The sequence below is a fragment of the Barbus barbus genome (assembly GCF_936440315.1).
Source record: "Barbus barbus genome assembly, chromosome: 20".
In the NCBI taxonomy this organism is placed as follows: Eukaryota; Metazoa; Chordata; class Actinopteri; order Cypriniformes; family Cyprinidae; genus Barbus; species Barbus barbus.
In genome coordinates this window covers 20,548,310-20,567,071 of record NC_136748.1, presented here as the reverse complement: position 1 = coordinate 20,567,071, position 18,762 = coordinate 20,548,310, and the positions used below count along the sequence as shown (strand labels likewise).

Sequence of the window (18,762 nt, the reverse complement as noted above, 5' to 3'; positions counted from 1 at the left end):
AAAATTCTGTCATTATTTATTTATCCTCATGTTGTTCCAAACACGTGTCTTTCTTTGTTCACTGGAACACAAAAGGAGATGTTAGGTGGAATGACAGCCTTTCACAGAATGACACTATTCATTGTATAGAAAAGAATAGCAAAGAAAGTGAATTTAGCCTGAAGCTGTCAATTACTATTCTGCCTAACTTCTCCTTTTCGTTTTAGGAATGCTTCGTTTTAATGCTGCTCGCTTAATGTCTCGAGATTCATGCGACAAAAAACAAAACAAAGTATTTTGTGACAAGCTTGGGAAAACGGGAAAGTTTGATGGGTAGCTATTTTTGTGTTTTTCTTTTGATTGACGTATAAGAAACATTCCTCATTAGTGAAGCCAAAGGCGTGGCGTAACTGTGCCACGCAGCTCGATGCGCATTAACCGATCCCACTATTAGCGAAGGCTATGAATATTAACAAGGTAGAGCTTAAGTTGCTTGGTAACCTTGGGGCGTCCAATCGCGTTTCCTAATTAATATTTACAAGCCAAGCCTTCAGTATAGTAGGATTTGCTACCTTCCAGTCAATCAGAGTTTACTGGTGTAACGTCACGCAATGTATTTAATATTCATGAGACAAGCACGGAGGCTGTTTAAAGTTAAATAAACGCCGCGCGCGACTCGTGTTGCACACAGTGTGCAGCGGCGCTGAAGGACAGGCGACGAAACGAAAAGAGACGAACAGAACCGAACCTGCGCGACAACAAGACTCTTCTAGAGAATGACGTCTATCTGTCCAAGATGCGATAAGACTGTATTTTTCGGTGAGAGTTTTTCCACTAGAGTTATCATTCAGCAGAAGTACAAGCCAAGTTTATTTCATTGCTGTTGTATCATTGGACTGGACTAATTGACTCAGATTGCAGGGCATTTACGTGCCAAAAGGTCAGGGGAATTTTTTTTTTTTTTAAGGAATAACGTTACACTTCTGCATAATTACAGTTACATAAGGCTTTGAAAAGCGTATTTGTTTGTTATACAGTCATTAGATTATAAGCAGTGTGATTTGAACACTTTGTTTTCTTTTTGGGGTCTTAAATCCAGTTTAATAGTTCAACAACACATCGGATTAATACTTTATGATTTGTGTTGTTGTTGGTGGTGGTGGTGGTGGTGTGTGTGTGTGTGTGTGTGTGTGTGTGTGTGTTTGCTTTATAACCACAGTCCACCATGGATGTTCTTCTTCACTTTCGGTTCTCAGAGGTCTAAATGAATATTAATTTCCATATACTAATATTATGTCCTGTACACATCAGTAGCTACTCCTGCCAAAAGTGAATTTATATTTTTTGCAAATATGGTTTTGCTGTCCTTGATAAACATGAAGAGTATGTGCCTTTGTAAAATAGTGAAATAATCTAGTGAGTTTAACTGGGTCAGAGGAAAATATTTAGGGTAAAATAATAGGCGTATGTTAATTTCAAAATTACTATTATTATTATCCTGCATACAGCATAGAGATCTCTAGGACCCCAAACTGTCATTCTCAAAAAGAAGATGAGGGTTAATTTTGCAGCCTGTGCAAATCTGTTATTGAAAGGTCAAGCACAAGTGACCCTGACGCTCTCACAGCCGCAATGGAGGATGTTCTCTAGTCTGTCCCGTTATTGTCGGCTACTGTTTAGTATTCTGTCCTGACATCCAGTATCCGCGGGGCTAGTAAATGCTATAGCCTGTGAAAAGAGAATTGGGTGACAGTGTTACGTAAGAATTTGGCAAGGGACTCTTGAACAAAGTGAGCAGATCTGTTGTGCTACTGTTGCAGGTTAGCGGATGGAGTAACTCTCTTTCTGGCTGCATTGAAGAGGAGCTTGATGATTTGATATCCTAGATTTCTGAATATGTCTGAGTCAGTGTGCTCTCTATTTGACCTGACTAGTTTTGTGTGATGGAATGTGTGTGAGAGAGACAGACCCTAGGAATGTCGGCTAGTTAGTGTGTAGGGCATTGGGGAGGTGAGTTTAGTCCCCCATATGCACAGTGCACAATGTCAACCTGGAAAATGTTTTTATATCATATCATTGCTCTTTCGCTAGGTATATAATAACTGCAGAAAATATGCTTATTGATTGATTGATTGTGTAATGTTGACAAGTGAGTTTTTCTCTGAATTGCTTGTAGCCTATTTCTCACTCCTGTGCTCCAAAATCCATGACTCTTTACTGTGTCTTTGCTCATAGCAAACTATTGATTTTTTTTTTTTAAATTCATGAGCTCTTTATGAGTAGGAGAACACATTCAAGCAGTTTCTTGTGCAATGGAATTTGTAAAACATTTTTAAATATACTGGAGGTGGCTGAAAATCAGCGCACAATACATTTACATTTACATTTATTCATTCAATACAATACCTTACAAATATTTGGGGCGGGTAAGAGATTTTAGAGAATTTATTTGATAAAAAATACAGTAAAACAGTAATATTATAAAATATTATTTCAATTTTAAATCAGTTTTCTACTTTCATACATTTTAAAATGCCATTTATTTTTGTGATGACAAAGCTGAGTTTTTAACAGTCATTGCTCCAGTATTTTATTGTCACCTGATCCTTTTTTGGTTTGCTGCTCGAGAATCATTTCTTGTTATTATCAGTGTTGGAAACAGTTGTGCTTAATAGTTTTGTAAAAATCATAATACTTTTTTCAGGATTCGTTGATGAACTGAAAGCTCAAAAGAACAAAATAAAAGAAAAAACCAAATGTTTAAATGACAGTGCTTCTATATTTCGTTTCTTTTGAAATATCAGTTTGTTTGATTGTGCACAAAAACTGCTTGTGAAGATCAGAAAGGTTAGACATAAGATGCACTTTTTGACATCCGCTTGATAGGAACAGATCTGACTCAGCAGGGTTTGGATTGAAACGGGATCTCTATTTCAGGCATTTCTTCAGATGGTCCAGTTTGTTCTTCCTCTCCTTTGATGCTGCATTGTTCAACTGAAAACACAGATGCAGACTCCACCCTAAAAAATTAGTATTTTGTGTGGATAGTCTTCTTAGAGCTCTTGTAAATATTGTTTATAGATATCTCTTCAGATATAAATGCACAAACACACACAAAATTGCAGTTGCTGTGTTAAAGCTGCATCTCAGCATTTGCTGAGCTGGACACAACTGTGATGATCTATGAATTTACAGTAACAGTAACTATACAGTCATACAAAATAATGATTACCGTTCAAACATCTGGAGCATGTTAGATTTATTAAATATTTTTGAAAAGTCTCCTTTGTTGTTTATATTCAAAATAACTTCTATTTAATATATTTTAAAATGTAAGTTAGTCTTGTGATAGTAAAGCAAAGTTTTCAGCAGTCATTACTTCAGTCTTCAGTGTCACATGATCCTTCAGAAATCATTCTAATATGCTGATTTATATGATGCTGCTCAAGAAACACTTCTTATCAATGTTGAAAACCGTTGTAATGCTTAATATTTCCATGGTGTGATAAATTTTTTTCAGTTTCTTTGATTAATGAAACTTCAAAAGAACAGCATTTATTTGAAATAGTAAAAACATGTATAATATTACAAAATATCTGTCAATATGTATCAATTTAATGCATCCTTACTGAATAAAAGTATTCAATTATTTACAAAAAAATGTAGACCCTTAAAGGAACACTCCACTTTTTTTTGGAAATAGGCTCATTTTCCAACTCCCCAAGAGTTAAACGTTTTGGATTCATTCAGCCGATCTCCGGGTCTGGCGGTAGAACTTTTAGCTTAGTTTAGCATAGATCATTGAATCGGATTAGACCATTAGCATCTCACTCAAAAATGACCAAAGAGTTTCGATATTTTTCCTATTTAAAACTTGACTCTTCTGTAATTACATCGTGTACTAAGACTGACGGAAAATGAAAAGTTGCGATTTTCTAGGCCGATATGTCTAGGAACTATACTCTCATTCCAGCGTAATAATCAAGGAACTTTGCTGCCGTACCATGGATGCATCATGCAGCAGACGCAATGATATTAACTAGTTATGATATAGCTGGGGATTAGGGTTACGGAATACAGTCTGGTCCACTTAGCAGCTTTTACTGGCCAAAAACCACCCACGAAAGGAAGAGGCTGTTTGACCGACATGCAAAGCAGCCAAACAGAAGTTTATTACTACATGACAATTGCAATCTTATTAACTGTGTGTAATTTAGATATACATTACAGCAATTAAAGCAGTCAACCTCAGCATTATATATCACACACGCTGATCTGATAACACATTACACTCTTTCCCTATTCTAGCTGAGAAAGCGAGTTCTCTGGGGAAAAACTGGCACCGTTTCTGTCTGAAATGTGAACGATGTAGTAAGATTCTGTCTCCTGGAGGCCATGCAGAGGTAAGCAGAACTAAAGTTGATATTGCAGACTGAGGTGACATTAAAGAAATCTCTCTATGATCATTGTGTTTTTTTCTTTCTTTCTTTCTTTCTTTCTTTCTTTCTTTCTTTCTTTCTTTCTTTCTTTCTTTCTTTCTTTCTTTCTTTCTTTCTTTCTTTCTTTCTTTCTACCTGTTTATTTCCTTGTGAATTTCAGTGTTTAGTTCATTAAATATTTGAGTTTTTTTTAAAATCGGTTAGTTAATTGACCAGTTTGACTCCAGTGCTGATGACTTCGATCAGACAGCACAGCCCGGATCCCAGATGATTCTGCATGTCCTACTTCTTTGTCTGAATGCATCAGCAGAGTTTGTGAAGGCTGCACATCCACAATGTCATAGTTTAGCAGGCGATCACACAAGCTCAATCCATTGAACTGACACTAATTGTAGGTCATCCCTGTCAACTTCTATTTGGGTGCCCCTCGTTGTCCTTTTTTCTTTCTTCCTTGTTTCCTTTCTCTTTTATATTGAACTGACATGTGTGAGGGTCCTGCCTGATACGTTAAACGATCATTCATCCATTCCTTTGTAAGTCTGGATTTCACCCACAGACTTGTCACTCATCACAAGTAGAAGTTTATGGAGGAATTGAAAGTCCTACAATGACTGTAAACACATAATTTGTATTTATAGTAACCTCATTGGATCTGGAATGTTCTCTGACTGTCAGGGAGAGATTACAATTACAAATATATGTATTATTTATCTATTTAATATTGGATAGAACATTTAAGCATGTTTGTTTTCTTGAAACTGTTACATAAACCCATTCCCATACTCCTTTTGAACCCTGAACGTCAAAATAGCAAAGAGCGAAAAGACAATAAATAAATATCCTCGGTACTCCGTAAGTGGTTGATGTTGCTTTTTTCAGTCAGTTTTACAGTAGAACACAAAAAAAGAGATTGACTAACTACAGGGTGAAGACTGACTGGCTGTGGTAACAGGAAGTGAAACAGATTCTTTTAGTCTTGGGCTTTACTGCTACTTGCCACTTAGAGAGGAAATGTAAATAATAATATTTTTAACCGCAATGACATTCCTAAAGAAATAGCAGTAATCTGTCATTTTTAAACCCGTTTTGTCTGGTACAGCTAGTCCAGTTATAATAATTTTACTGAACAAGTAGGTATATCTGTAAGCATGTTTTTTCTCTCCCACACTTGGTGTTACTGTGGGTCTTTACCAGAACTATTACAAGGACAATGGAGGGACAAAGATAAGTGTTCATTCAAACCAGAAAACAATAGTCTGCCTCTCTTCCCTTCTTCCTTCTCCCCCCTTCTTTCTCTCTCTCTCTCAACACATTCGCGCTTGTATGCACACAAACAGAATAGTCACACACAACTTTAGTTTAATTATAAGGTGAGTTCTGTCTTAAAATGAAGGAGGGTTTTGTCTTTTCTGGTGCTTTCTCATTTGTTTTGATAAAAATGGATGAACAAACAGCTCTTCATCATCTCACTGAAGGATATGTTTAGTCTCGTTACTCTTTTATTACAGTCAATATGTTCCCTTTATTGTGCGTGTGCTCTTTTCTCTTATTGTGTTCAAAACAGCAGGAGGTTGTGTTGTTGCTCACTAGCTGCAGGTGTCGCCTGCCTTTTTTTCCTAATTCTATTGTTTGAGAAACAGCTCTCTAAACTGTATTTTTAGCTCGTATCACAACCGAGACGCTGGAATAGATGTTGCTGTTAATAAATAAAATACACATTAAAAATCTTTGATGATGGTAAATGTAAAAATGAATACATAAAGTATTTTTCTAATATGTATCACTCAATTTAGCATGTTAGTTTATCTCTTTTTTTTAAGAGCACTGTTGTGTGCACACACATGCACTAAAACACATGCACACTTAAATAGAGGTTTGTGTATGTGTGTGTGTGTGTGTGTGTGTGTAAGGAGGCTTGAATTTCAGTCCAATTTGAGCCTGACTGGGTCTTTTTATGCAGTCTGGGAGGAGCAGGAAGGAACAGAAGGATAAACAATGACCTCTAATGAATCCAGCACGACACAATCCTCTCTCTCTTTCATTTTGTAACACACACACACTTCTGATAATTTTACCTTGCCTGAAAATGCAGGTTTTTAGTACAAGATTGCCTAGAACAATTTTTATATTTAGTAATGAACATTTTTTTATATATAAAAAAAAAACATTAATATTGCTAAGTCAGAATATTTCAGTTTTTTCAGGTTGTGTCAGCGCTTAAACCGAATTGGGAAAAATATGTTCTGTATTTCATTAGGTTTAGTGTGTTTCATTGACATAAAAAGCTTTTGTTTTGTGTTTGCAGCAAAGCTACACAGAAATGAGAAATTCTGCTAAGTAAAAAAAATACAATTAAAATGGACTAATAAAGAGATTTTCTTTCTCACACACAGCATGATGGATTGCCTTACTGTCATAAACCCTGCTATGGAACACTCTTTGGACCAAAAGGTATGTATAATAAGTTGTTGCTGATAGGTTTTTATTGTGTATTTGAGTCTTTTGGGGTCTTTAGTGCTAGTTACTCTTTATGCTGCTTGTATTTTTTATAATCTTTATTACAGGCTCTAGGCCCAATAGTAGGACATACAACACATACAACACAAAAAAAAAAAAAAAAACATTTAGATAAACCTATAAAATACACACATTTTTCACAAGAGTCTTAAAAGGCAGTCATACCAATGCTTCCATAGATGTGATTGATATCGGACCGAGCTACACCTGGGACTTGTGAGCCTTACTATAATACCGTTTTGTGACTCATCAAGTCGACACATAAACTTAAACATTAGATTCCTCAAAAGGGCCTGTAAACAGCTTAGCCTCAAGTCACAAAAAAGCTTACTTGCACTGCTGCTCCTGGGCTTCTTCAACAATATCCTCAGACAATCATTATATGCTACCTGCAGTTTACGCATGGTCTCCTTTTTGTAGTTGACCCATAATGGTGCTGCATACATAGGGGTGCAATAAGCACGAAACAAATGCACTTTCACATCATCAGAACAGTAGTGAAATTTCCTAACTAACATGTTCGCTTGTATTCATATACAGGAAATAAAAGTTTGATTCAGGGCTCATTTAGCGACATCTGACTCGCAGTGACTTTTAGAATAACCTTCGAAGCAAAGACAGTACACTTAGCAATAGAAACCTTATCCTATGTGTGTGTATGTATATGTGTGTGTGTGTGTGTGTGAGAGAGAGAGAGAGAGAGAGAGAAGGAAATAAATACAGAAAAGTAAGATAAAAAGATTTGTGTCTGTCAAATGGGATACATCTAAACTACACAGACATGAGAGATGATTACACTTATAGGTAGTCCTATTTTCACTTACAAACCGTATTAATAGTGGCTACCTGAATGCATGCAAATATGATCATTTACACATACATCCACAATAAAAAAACAAATAAAAAAGTTGCCCTGTCTTCCTAAACAGCTCAGACACCAGAAGAGTTAAAGCAGATCCAGTGACGACATAAGAGAGACACGCATAGTGGCTGACTGAGGTCTGTGTGTGTGTCTATGTGTGTGTGTGCGTGTGTGTTTAGAAGTAGGAAAATGTAGTGTTTGGTAAGATGCTTGGTTTCAGAGTATAGCTTATGTTAATGCACACTCAGACATAAGAATATGCTTGTTGCAGGAGATGCATTTTATCAGGATCCGAAGAGGATATTTTTGGATTTTGTCTAATGCTATCTGCATTAGGAGAGTCTGAACACTTTGATACGAGCTTTATCACCCATTAACACTTGCTCGCTCAGTAATGGAATGGTACTCACTCTTCCATCCTCTCATTGGTAGGTGTGAATATTGGAGGGGCAGGGTCTTACATATACGACACACCTCCTCAGACACCAGTCAACAAATCACGTAACAGCCCTTCAGACGGTTCACCCATCACACCTTGGACCAGCTCACAGACCAGCTTTAATCAAGCTAAAGGTACTGTAAGACATAGACTGGCGTTTGAAAATTTGGGGTCAGTAAGAATAATATAAGTGTATTCAGCAAGGACACATTAAATTGATCAAAAGTGACAATAAATTCATTTTATAAGTTATAAAAGATTTTATACTATTATCAAACAATATTTAAATAATAATAATAATAATAATAAAAAAAAAAATGAAATAAAGCTTAAAATAACAACAAACTAGTCAGAATCAAAATGATATATCATACTGAGATATAGTCACAATTACCTTTTTTTATTGTTATACTCCGAGGTGAAAGTATTTTGCATAAAAATTACATCTAAGCATTTAGAAACTTTTTGGTTGTCAAACGTTAGTGGTGTATGTCCTTAGTTAATGTGGTGAACTACATCTGTGGGACACCTGTTGAACTGGAAGGGAACTTACTTCACATCTACTAAAATTACCTTGACATCAGTTGGTTAAAGGTAATTGAAAATGGCCAAGAAAAGGGACGGTATTCCTGAGAAAAGTTAGCATCTTTTGACTGCAGATGCCTCTTGGTTTGATATTTTTTCTTGTAATGAAATGACATTCATTCATAGTTAAGTGTGACTTAAGTGTCCATATGCTATTTTTAGCGACTGTATAAATATACACACTATTCTGAGATGCATTGGTCCCCACATTCCATTTTACATTAACAGTTCCTCAGCACTTTTAACACACATACACTGAGTGGGAGACAGAAATAATTAAACGTGCGTGTTGTAATGGAGGGGTGGGAGGATGGTTTTCTAAAATGACCCCCTTGGGATTTTACGTTGTGGAATTTTAATGGCCTTCGTTGATTGGCTCCTTTTCTAAAATATTTCCCCTTAATAGGTGTTTTCCGACAGGCGGGACATTGCAGGAATGTTAGGGGAGGGTTTTAAGGACCGTTGTAGGAATGTCTCAGAATGTAATGCGTTTCCTAAACATGTGAGCCAAGCACCATGTTAAAATGAGCACAGGAGAAGACTTTAGCATCTAAAACTAGTAACAGTCTGTCATCTTTAATGTGAGACAGGAGTGTTGATTTAAAGTCTGTAGGTTTGTGAACGGAAGTGCTGCAGATCCTTACCAAAGCACATCAGTCAGCACAGCTTTAATCACACCAGCCTGAATCTGGCCTTCAAAAACATCAAACCAGAAGTTATTTAAATGTTTTAGTGACAGATCGTTGGTAATAACTTTTATTAGATATAATAGACAGAATATTAGGAGACAAGTCAGATTGTCTTCATTATTGTCAAGCCATTATTGTCCCCTATGGCTAAAATAGTTGCTATAGTTCATCAACTTTTAACATGCACACAAGTATTAATAAAAAATAAAATAAAAATGTTTATACAGATGCATAAAGGTTTTTGCTTTTGTTTGTAGTTTCCACTGCGCCTACACGTATGTTTGCTGGAGAGACTTATCTGTGTCCCGGCTGTGGAAAGGCAGTTTATTTCGGTGAGTCCAGTAAATCAAAACTATGACTTTTCATACATTTGAGAACTTTTAGGAATGTCTGTGGTTGGCTGGTGTGTGTGAGTGTGTATGGTTTTGTGTTGCTGTATATGTGCAGCATTCGGTCTGACCACTCTGAGATTCTGAGTCCAGTTAAAGGGAACAGCAAGAATTTCAGTCAGTAAGTCAGTCAGTCAAGACAAATGTTTTAAAATAGCTTAAGGTGAAAGTCAAAGATGAGTATTGTTTATGATGGTTACTCGTCATTTAGACTTGAGTGTAACATTTAAAGACTTGGTTGGTATTTTCTAGCCATACACAGTCAAGTTATAATTATATATAAAATTGTATAATTAAATTATGTATTTATATATGATATATTCCACGTTTATATCAAGTTATTTTAAAATAAATGCTTTTTAAATTTTCTGAATATACATTTTATATAATTTTTTAAAATATATAAAAACAGCATTGTGTTGTATTAATGTGATGTACTGTGATGTCATGGTCTAATGCTGCAGCTGAGAAGGTGATGTCACTGGGTCGCAACTGGCACAGGCCTTGTCTTCGGTGTGTGAGGTGCAAGAAAACACTGACCCCTGGTGGCCATGCAGAGGTACTCACACGTGTGCCTTCAACTTCCCTACTCTGATAGAGATGTTTTCAAATGCATTTTTGAATTTTACCAATTTTTTGTTTTTAAATATTATTTATTACTTTTTGTTTTTTTAATATTAAATTACATAATTAAAACAGTAGCTAAATCGGAAATGTAAATCCTATATATAATGTAAACGATATATTTGTAGAATATTTACCATGATGATTGCTTTGTCATTGCTTCAGACTCCCTAATAATGTGCCGTATTTTCTGTATTTCCTGCAGCATGAGGGCAACCCGTACTGCCATGTGCCCTGCTATGGGTACCTTTTTGGACCAAAAGGTGTGAACATTGGAAGGGTGGGCTGTTACATTTACGAGAAAGAAAATGCAGAGAATGAAATGCCAAGTGAACATTAGGTCACAAAGGAAAAGCTATTTTTTATTGGGTACAGAAATATTTTTTACATAAAAAATAACAATAAAATTGTAAGGAGTAAAGGTTTGTTTTCACATATATATGCAAATGTCAATGCATATCAAAACTATGATGTATGTATTCTGATCATCAGAAATTGCCTCTGGCATCTTATTAAAAAAAAGTCACTTAAACATGCGCACATAGGCTCTTTCTCTCTCATTTTTTTATTTTTCTCGTTACAAACACAAACTCACAATTTCCATTGATTCATTCACACCTTCATTTATTCTTAGAAGATATCTGTAATTATTACATGGCACTGGAGACAATTGTAAATCCTTGTGTAACTAATAAAACATATTTTAGAAGAATTTTGGAATTGTTCTTTCAAGTTTTTTGTGTGCATTTACTCTCCTGGGAACTGAACGTGACACTAAACAATTTTGATTAAATTTAGGACTGAATGTACACACAATCTCAGTGGTCCTCAGTGGGTTCATTTGATGTCATTTTCTCCTCGTCCTCCCGCTTGTCATGATCTTTAATGAGATTTTTCCTATTCAATATGATAAAAAAATACTTGCTTAATGAACACACAATATCAACTTGCCTGATTGTTTGATCTGTTTTGGTCCCAATATTATCCTACATCCTTGGCTCAGTAGAATTGTTCAAATATTCATCAGTGTGTCTCTATACAAGTCTTCTATATTTGCCTTAAGAAAATACTATACACTATACATTAGGTTATGACTTACCCAGTACCCTCGACATCCTCTATAGTCTCAGGCAGACACCGGTCTCGTGTCTCTGGTAACTGCTAGGCCACCAGAGAAGCAATGAGTGCCACAGAACACAGGATGATCTGAGTGAAGGGACCCCAAAAACTGTCCAGTAGCAAAACTACAGGAGCCACAGACACACCCAGACGGCTCAGGAACGAACTATAGCCCATTCCATTTTGTCTGAGGATTCAGTCAAATAAATGATTTAGTTAAATACTGTGCACTGATATGAACCTCAATGGCTCCATACACAAATTGAGTGAGGTACATATTTAGTCCAAAGCCTGTGATGTTGAGGCCTATACCATAGGTTATAGTGGCAACACAAAACCTGTAAGAAGTGAAAAGCCATTAATAGATTATGTATAGTTTGTCCTTGTTGTAGTGCAGTCTTCATGATTTCTTCATGGTGGCTTCATGATTTCTGAGAAGTATATAAAAAGTAGACTAAAAATATACTTTCCTATTTTTAGTTAAAAAGACGTATACTAATAGCACACTTGATTAAACTTCTTTTTCGTAAGGGTAATCAAAGAAGCTCTCTACACTGCACAACGGATCTCTTATTTACACCCTGTCTACACTTTGTTTGTTATAACGAGAGATAAACTTACATAACTCAGCAATGAACAAAAGTATTTTGAGCAGTGAGTGGAGTGGATTCTGATTAACATTGCATTCAAGGAATCAGTATATGTCGGCAGTACATTACTTAACACTGCACAAACAAGAAAGTAGAAATTTTTGAAGCTCCCCTCAGCACAAACACAAATATGCTGATCGGGTATGTTAATACCGCTAAACTGATGCTGCCTATCCATTGTGAATTGAATATTATAAATTGGGGGGCTCTACTCTGACTGGGGGCAGGGCACTGTGACCTGACCCAATCGCAGTTCTTTATATGCGTGCATATATTTTATATTCACTGCATACATTGTATCATTAACTGTTCATTTTCTATGCATCTCTTCCAGCAAAATAATATATATATATATATATATATATACATAACATGAAAAATATTTTAAAGGTCTAGTCATTATCTTAATCACTTGGTGCCCCCTATTGGCTGATGCCCCAGGGCACTGGCCCAATCCCGTCTATGGATAATCCGGCCCTGTTTACACACCATATGGTTCCTGTGAGCAGAGCCAATCTCCTCATCTTCGGGGTTCTTACAAGGCCCGGGTACGAATAATTTTTCTTTCCCCCATCTTTAACTATTATAGAGAGAGCCTAGAGGAAAGACAGGCAGTTAGCCTACAGACAGACAATTTGTCTAAAAAAAAAAGGGGCCATATGTCAATCTAGCGTTATAGGCCTTTGTGATTTCTCTCACCTCAGGTTTGATTCTTGAGATAACTTCCTCCTTGCGGTTCATGATAGCACATCTATGAAGATAATAATGAGCTTTTTCTGGCCTCCCATTGGCTATCAGCCACCGAGCTGACTCTGGAACCCACCTAAATCAGAAACATATGCTCTATAGGACATTCTTACCCAACTAATTGACTACTTATGGTACCATAATGTTGTGCTTTTGATTTGACAGTATCCCTTACCACCAGAGGACTGTGGATAGCAGTAAAGGTAACGTGATAGCCACTGTCAGCCATCTCCAGTCTCTGATACAGAATGCAAAAAAAGACAATGAGGTGCTCGCAAAAGCCCATGCCATACCAATGGCAATTATACATACAAGCCTCCTGTGCTGAATGTCCACCCACTCCACATCTGAAGAAAGACACGCATATATGGTAAGGCCCTTTTACTTGTTTTATATTCACATTCAATCCTAATCTGAGGACCTGAAATAGGGGTCTTACTGAGCACAGTTGAGACAGTAACGATGTCGGTGATTGTGAATCCACTAAAGAATCTCAGCACTGCAAACATGATGGAGGAAGAAAAGATTCTGGCCAATGTAAAAGCCATTCCTGATGTATAGGACACCAGCAGCATCGGCTTACGGCCAAATCTACATGCCAAACAGAAGACAGTTTTTTTTCATACAGAACATTTCCTGCTTGTGGCATTCATCATAAAATGCAAATTTGCAAATACTAATTGTTTTAAACATCACCTGTCACTCATGCCTCCAAAAAAAGCTGCTCCAAACATCACTCCGACGAAGAATATGGTGGTCACAGCTTTATTCAGGCCTTTATTATCACATACCAGATCCCACTTTGAAATAAAAAGAGATGGAAAATGATTTTACTTAAGGAATTGTAATGAACTGCTTCATGAACTTTCAATACTAGATGTGAATGAAATATATCACTAGTTTTATCATGACATTTTTATCCGAAGGGTTTGAACCTGCAAACTTTCTTATGACAACTTGTCATATCACAACACAAAATTCCTAACTACCTTCCTTTTTTTTTTTTGGATGTGAAAGGGAGGACAAACAACACTGTAAGAAACTGTAAAACCTAATAGTGAAATTTACTAAATGAAGTAAAAAATTAGTTGGAACCGAATTTGGGCGGCAGAGTTCTAGTTCCCCCAGTTTATTCCTAGTTTTGGTATTTTTAAGTTTTTGTTATGATGGACTTTTGGGGGTTACCATTGTGCTGAAGAGTAAAATTTAAGGTTTACATTGCGAATGATCCAGTGACTAAAAAACTGTTACTTTAATTGAAAAGCTATAACTATGCACATGCTGTGATGTTTTTTATTGCAATGCACACAATTGCTAGCTAATAATTCATTTTAGGTTTCAAGATTTAGCTAAACAATGTATTTGAGTATAGTTTATAGTGATTCAAATTAAAAAGTTTACAGTACTCATATTGTTTTTTTTTTAAAACTTAAATGGTTTAAGGCAATCCTCAAATGATTTGGAGTTGAAGTTGGATTTTTCAGCCCATCCTAGCAAGAAAGGGTCAACAACATGGTTAATAAAGTGCAGCACCTTCTTCACTAAAATCTCACCTGTGTGGCGAGTGCTGATGAATGTGCTGTTGTCATACTCCCATCCATTCTGGCACTGGACTACTGGAAGTTCTGAGCTGCTGGAGGAGTTTGTCAACAGATGAAACTGAGGATAAGAAAACATGTGACAAGAAGCAGGAGTCCCATCACCTTGAGCCGGAATACTGACAGTCAGTTTCTCCTCCCGACTAAGATTCCCAAAGATTCCCTCAGCATCCAGAGAACTGATATCACAGTGGTGAGATGGGATGGTGGCGATAAAGTTGCTTAATAGAAAGTGACATGGTAAAGTGAATCGTTCTACAAAACTGATGCAAAGAATCATCTTCTGGAACCTGCCGAAGCCATTGATCTCCGTAATTAGATCTTCAAATTTCATGGTTTTTGTTGATACACAGATTTCCTCAGTGTCTTCTTACAAAATCCCTGGTTTATGTGGTGAATTTTTATGGGATATCAAAGTTTAAGGTAACTGGAAGTCAGATGCATCTTGTACTTTGGTCATTAAAAAAAGTGCTATCTGCTACCCAAATCTGCTACCCATAGTAGCTTGTCAGCAGGAGTGAATGATTTGTGATTTGGTAGTTAATGCTTGTAAAAGAGTGTCTCGCCATGCGTGCAGTTCATGTGGTTAATGGACATGGACATTTAGACCTCTTACTTTACAGATGATATTTTGTCACACTAGCACTCTTTGGGTAGTATACATGATTTGCTCAAACATAAATATTATAAAACGTTTCAGTCCTTCTTTGATCAATTTTCTCTTGATAGATATTTTATAGAGACTTAATTTCTGGAGTTGCAGAAAAGAAAGCCAGGTTTCAAGTTTCATAACATATTTTCTTCCATTATCCCAAATGAAGCACCTTGATTAAACTGTACATATAATGTTAGTAAACCAGTGCCAAACCCAGCTTGGATTCCAGGCAGTGTTGGGGGTAACACATTACAAGTAATGCGAGTTACACTTTCAGATTACTTTTTTCAAGTAAATAGTAAACTAACACATTCATTTTAAATATCTGAATTACATTTTTAAATGAGTAATGCAAGTTACTTTGTTTTTCAATTTATTCACTGACACCTCTTCTGTCCCATATTAAAAGAGAAATTGGGAATGAAATACAGAGGCACTTCCTTCAGGCTGAGGCTTATTAATTTCACTTTTGAAAGGGCCTTTTCAGTTGCCAAAAAATATAACTTTGAAAACAAATAAGCGAGCCCAGCCCCGATGACAAAACGTAATGCAAAAGTAACATAATGAATTACTTTCCATAAAAAGTAACTAAGTAATTCAATTACCCAGCAGGCACCTTGATATATATTTGATATCAAATATTAGTCAAGACTTGATCAAGATACTATAACATTTAAAATTTGGACAGCAATTTCTTCCATTATCAGGTTTATGTGTAGTACTAGATTTATAGGACACAACTGGCCTAGGAAAGCCTGTGCCACCTGCTAGGTCATTCCCTAGAATCAGATGAACCCCCTCAACAGGTAACTGTGAGCACACAGCTAAGCTCACCGGGCTGCTCACAATGTCAGACTTCAGATGCACAGTGTGAAGTGGCAGCTTTTCAACCTTTTGTTCTATCTGGTTTTGCATCCCTGACTGGGTCTGACTTGAGACCTGTTTCAATTTTAAGAGATACAGGATCAGCTCAGTCATTCATATTGAGCAAAATCCTGCCGTTCTCCACTAACTCCTATGCTAGCACTGATGTGTTGGTACACGGCATTGAGATGGCATGTATCAATGTTCCCATTCATCATGTTAACTTGAAGTCTGACCTCATTAACGGCCAGTTAGGAGTTTGTGAACAGTTGCCTGTTTCTGGTGTGGACCTTATCTTGGGAAATGATCTTGCAGGTGGTGAAGTCTTTCCATCTTCTGTCATTCCACGCAACATTAGTGTTGGTGAACAGCTTGAACTTACTTGTCACTTTCCTGACTTTAATGCTGGGGAATGGAAAATAAGATTGTTGCTGTGTTTGTATTGTTGTTTTGTGTTTCTCTTCTTCTCCTTCTCATTCCTCCATGCTTTCAGCTAACAGGTATTAACGACTACTACCTGATCCCAATTACCTTGTTGGGTTCTCTACCTGTTGAGATGACTGGAAGGATGTGATATACAGGTGCTGGTCATAAAATTAGAATATCATGAAAAAGTTGATTTATTTCAGTAATACCATTCAAAAAGTGAAACTTGTATATTAGATTCATTCATTACACACAGACTGATATATTTCAAATGTTTATTTCCTTTCATTTTGATGATTATAACTGACAACTAATGAAAGTCCCAAATTCAGTATCTCAGAAAATTAGAATATTGTGAAAATGTTCAATATTGAAGACATTTGTTCAAACATTGTAACAAATTACTAATTTTTGAGTAGGGAGGTGGGTGCATACTTTTGTTTAATAGTTTTCTCCTGTTTTTGGTTTAGTAAGGGAGCGAGGGAAGTTCCCTGTTCATTTATTTGTTTCTTTTAAGCAGGCGAGTTCGATTTTCCTTAACCATAGAAATAGTTACATTTTTGTTTGATGTTTTGGCATAACCCCCTCCTGAGACTATATGACTACTTGTGTTTCCTCTTTGTTTCTTACTTAAAATTTAAATCTAAAGTTTTACTTTGGCAAATTAAGTGTCTTGATTGTGTTGCTGGGGCTGGAGATTGGAAGTCCTCCTTGTCTCTCTCAAATTATTTAACGTTGTTCGCTGTTCCTAATACCCCTAGACTGGGGACGGACGTAACAATGGTAATCAGGTGAAAATAAGAAGTTAATTCCACACTGAAATTGGTTTAATGTATATGTAAGCCAATATTTTTGACATTCAATTGACATCAAATCATTGTCATGTCAAGTTTTTGATGTCAGTTTGATTTACATTTGACCTGCTTTTGACATTCATTTTGATTAATCTTTTCAATCAATTGACTACTGTGTAGTTACTTTTTATGGAGTAACACAATGTTGTAATGCATTACTTTTTGAAGTAACTCTCCCCAAAACAGTTTCCAGGCACACAATTTTTTATTGTCCTCTAAAAAATGTAAAGGCCTATGAGCTATTCTTCCTATAGTATTCCTTTTATAGACCCTTTTTCTGTTAGTAAACATTGACGTTTTTCTGTGGGAGGAGCTTAACTGGAGGCAGAAAGATTCCACTGACCGCTTCACTAACGTTAGCTGTGAGTTTGTTAGCTTGTTTTTTTTTAACAATAACTGGGGAAATTCCGATTTTACCTGCATTTGTAAGGTCACTCAATATCCGGACCGCGATTGTTATTTGAAAAGGTTAACTTAAACGGACAAAAAAAGGTTGTCTGACCCATACACGCTTTTACTCATAGGATGGACGGACGATCTGGCAGGATTCCCGTCAGAATCAGAATCAGAATGAATCAGAATGAGTTTTATTGCCAGGTATGTTTGCACATACGAGGAATTTGTTTTAGTGACAGTAGCTCCACAGATAATAAAAAATTGAGAGACTCCCATCTAACGTTTATAGTTAAAATAAACTCACCTTGTCTAGTCATGAAGATATATATATTTCAATTTCAGCAGGCAAATATTTTTACAGCTACATTATTATTCCAGCCACAATTAGTCACAACAATGTATATACATTTACAAATGATTAAGCATATAAATTGTCAGTGTTGTTTTGCACACAGACATTATTTCATACACAACATAGTGGTGAGATGCATAAGAAGTCTTTAGACGTGCCCAAGAACAACACAAGACAATACTTTATTGAACCTTTTCTGATAAGAAGAGTGCGCTGCAAACGCGAGCATTTTTGACGATCGTTTCTGTCCAGTCTGCTCATTATATCGCGTTTAACCACAGCAGTCATCGTTTTTTTTTTTTTTTTTTGTCTGGCAGAGGCAGCAGGTATGCATTCAAATTGAAGCCTCTACTACATGGATTCTGGCACTCAACATCATAACAAGATGATATTTTAAGCTCCTTATGTAGCCGAATCTGTGCTAGTTTGAATTGGCCACCTAAAGTTTTCGCTTTGTTTTGCCTCCAACTAGCGCTGTTTCGTAATAGTGACGTCAGCCCTAAAAGGTTCTATATGTGGCTTACTGAGTCCACACAATTCTGACAAAACATCACAATGAGGAAAACATGCAGCATCTG

The 18,762-nt window shown here is 36.4% G+C and overlaps 1 protein-coding gene and 1 pseudogene across 2 annotated transcripts; one reads left to right on the top strand and one right to left on the bottom strand.

The window, feature by feature from the left end:
* The first annotated feature begins 534 nt into the window (after positions 1–534).
* LOC306886594 (cysteine-rich protein 3-like) lies at positions 535–11,235 on the top strand. Its single transcript, XM_079443842.1, has 7 exons — positions 535–798; positions 4,288–4,382; positions 6,812–6,869; positions 8,230–8,370; positions 9,768–9,842; positions 10,364–10,458; positions 10,729–11,235. The coding sequence occupies exons 1-7, from the start codon at positions 756–758 to the stop codon at positions 10,861–10,863; spliced, it is 642 nt and encodes a 213-aa protein (XP_079299968.1). The 5' UTR covers positions 535–755; the 3' UTR covers positions 10,864–11,235.
* Positions 11,236–11,341: 106 nt separating this feature from the next.
* LOC306886743 (solute carrier family 22 member 7-like) lies at positions 11,342–14,971 on the bottom strand (annotated as a pseudogene). Its single transcript has 9 exons — positions 14,593–14,971; positions 13,736–13,839; positions 13,479–13,630; positions 13,215–13,386; positions 12,992–13,115; positions 12,782–12,888; positions 11,884–11,980; positions 11,623–11,681; positions 11,342–11,420 (listed from the first exon to the last, which is right to left on the bottom strand). The product of its transcript is annotated as a solute carrier family 22 member 7-like (transcript).
* Between the last annotated feature and the right edge of the window lie 3,791 nt (positions 14,972–18,762).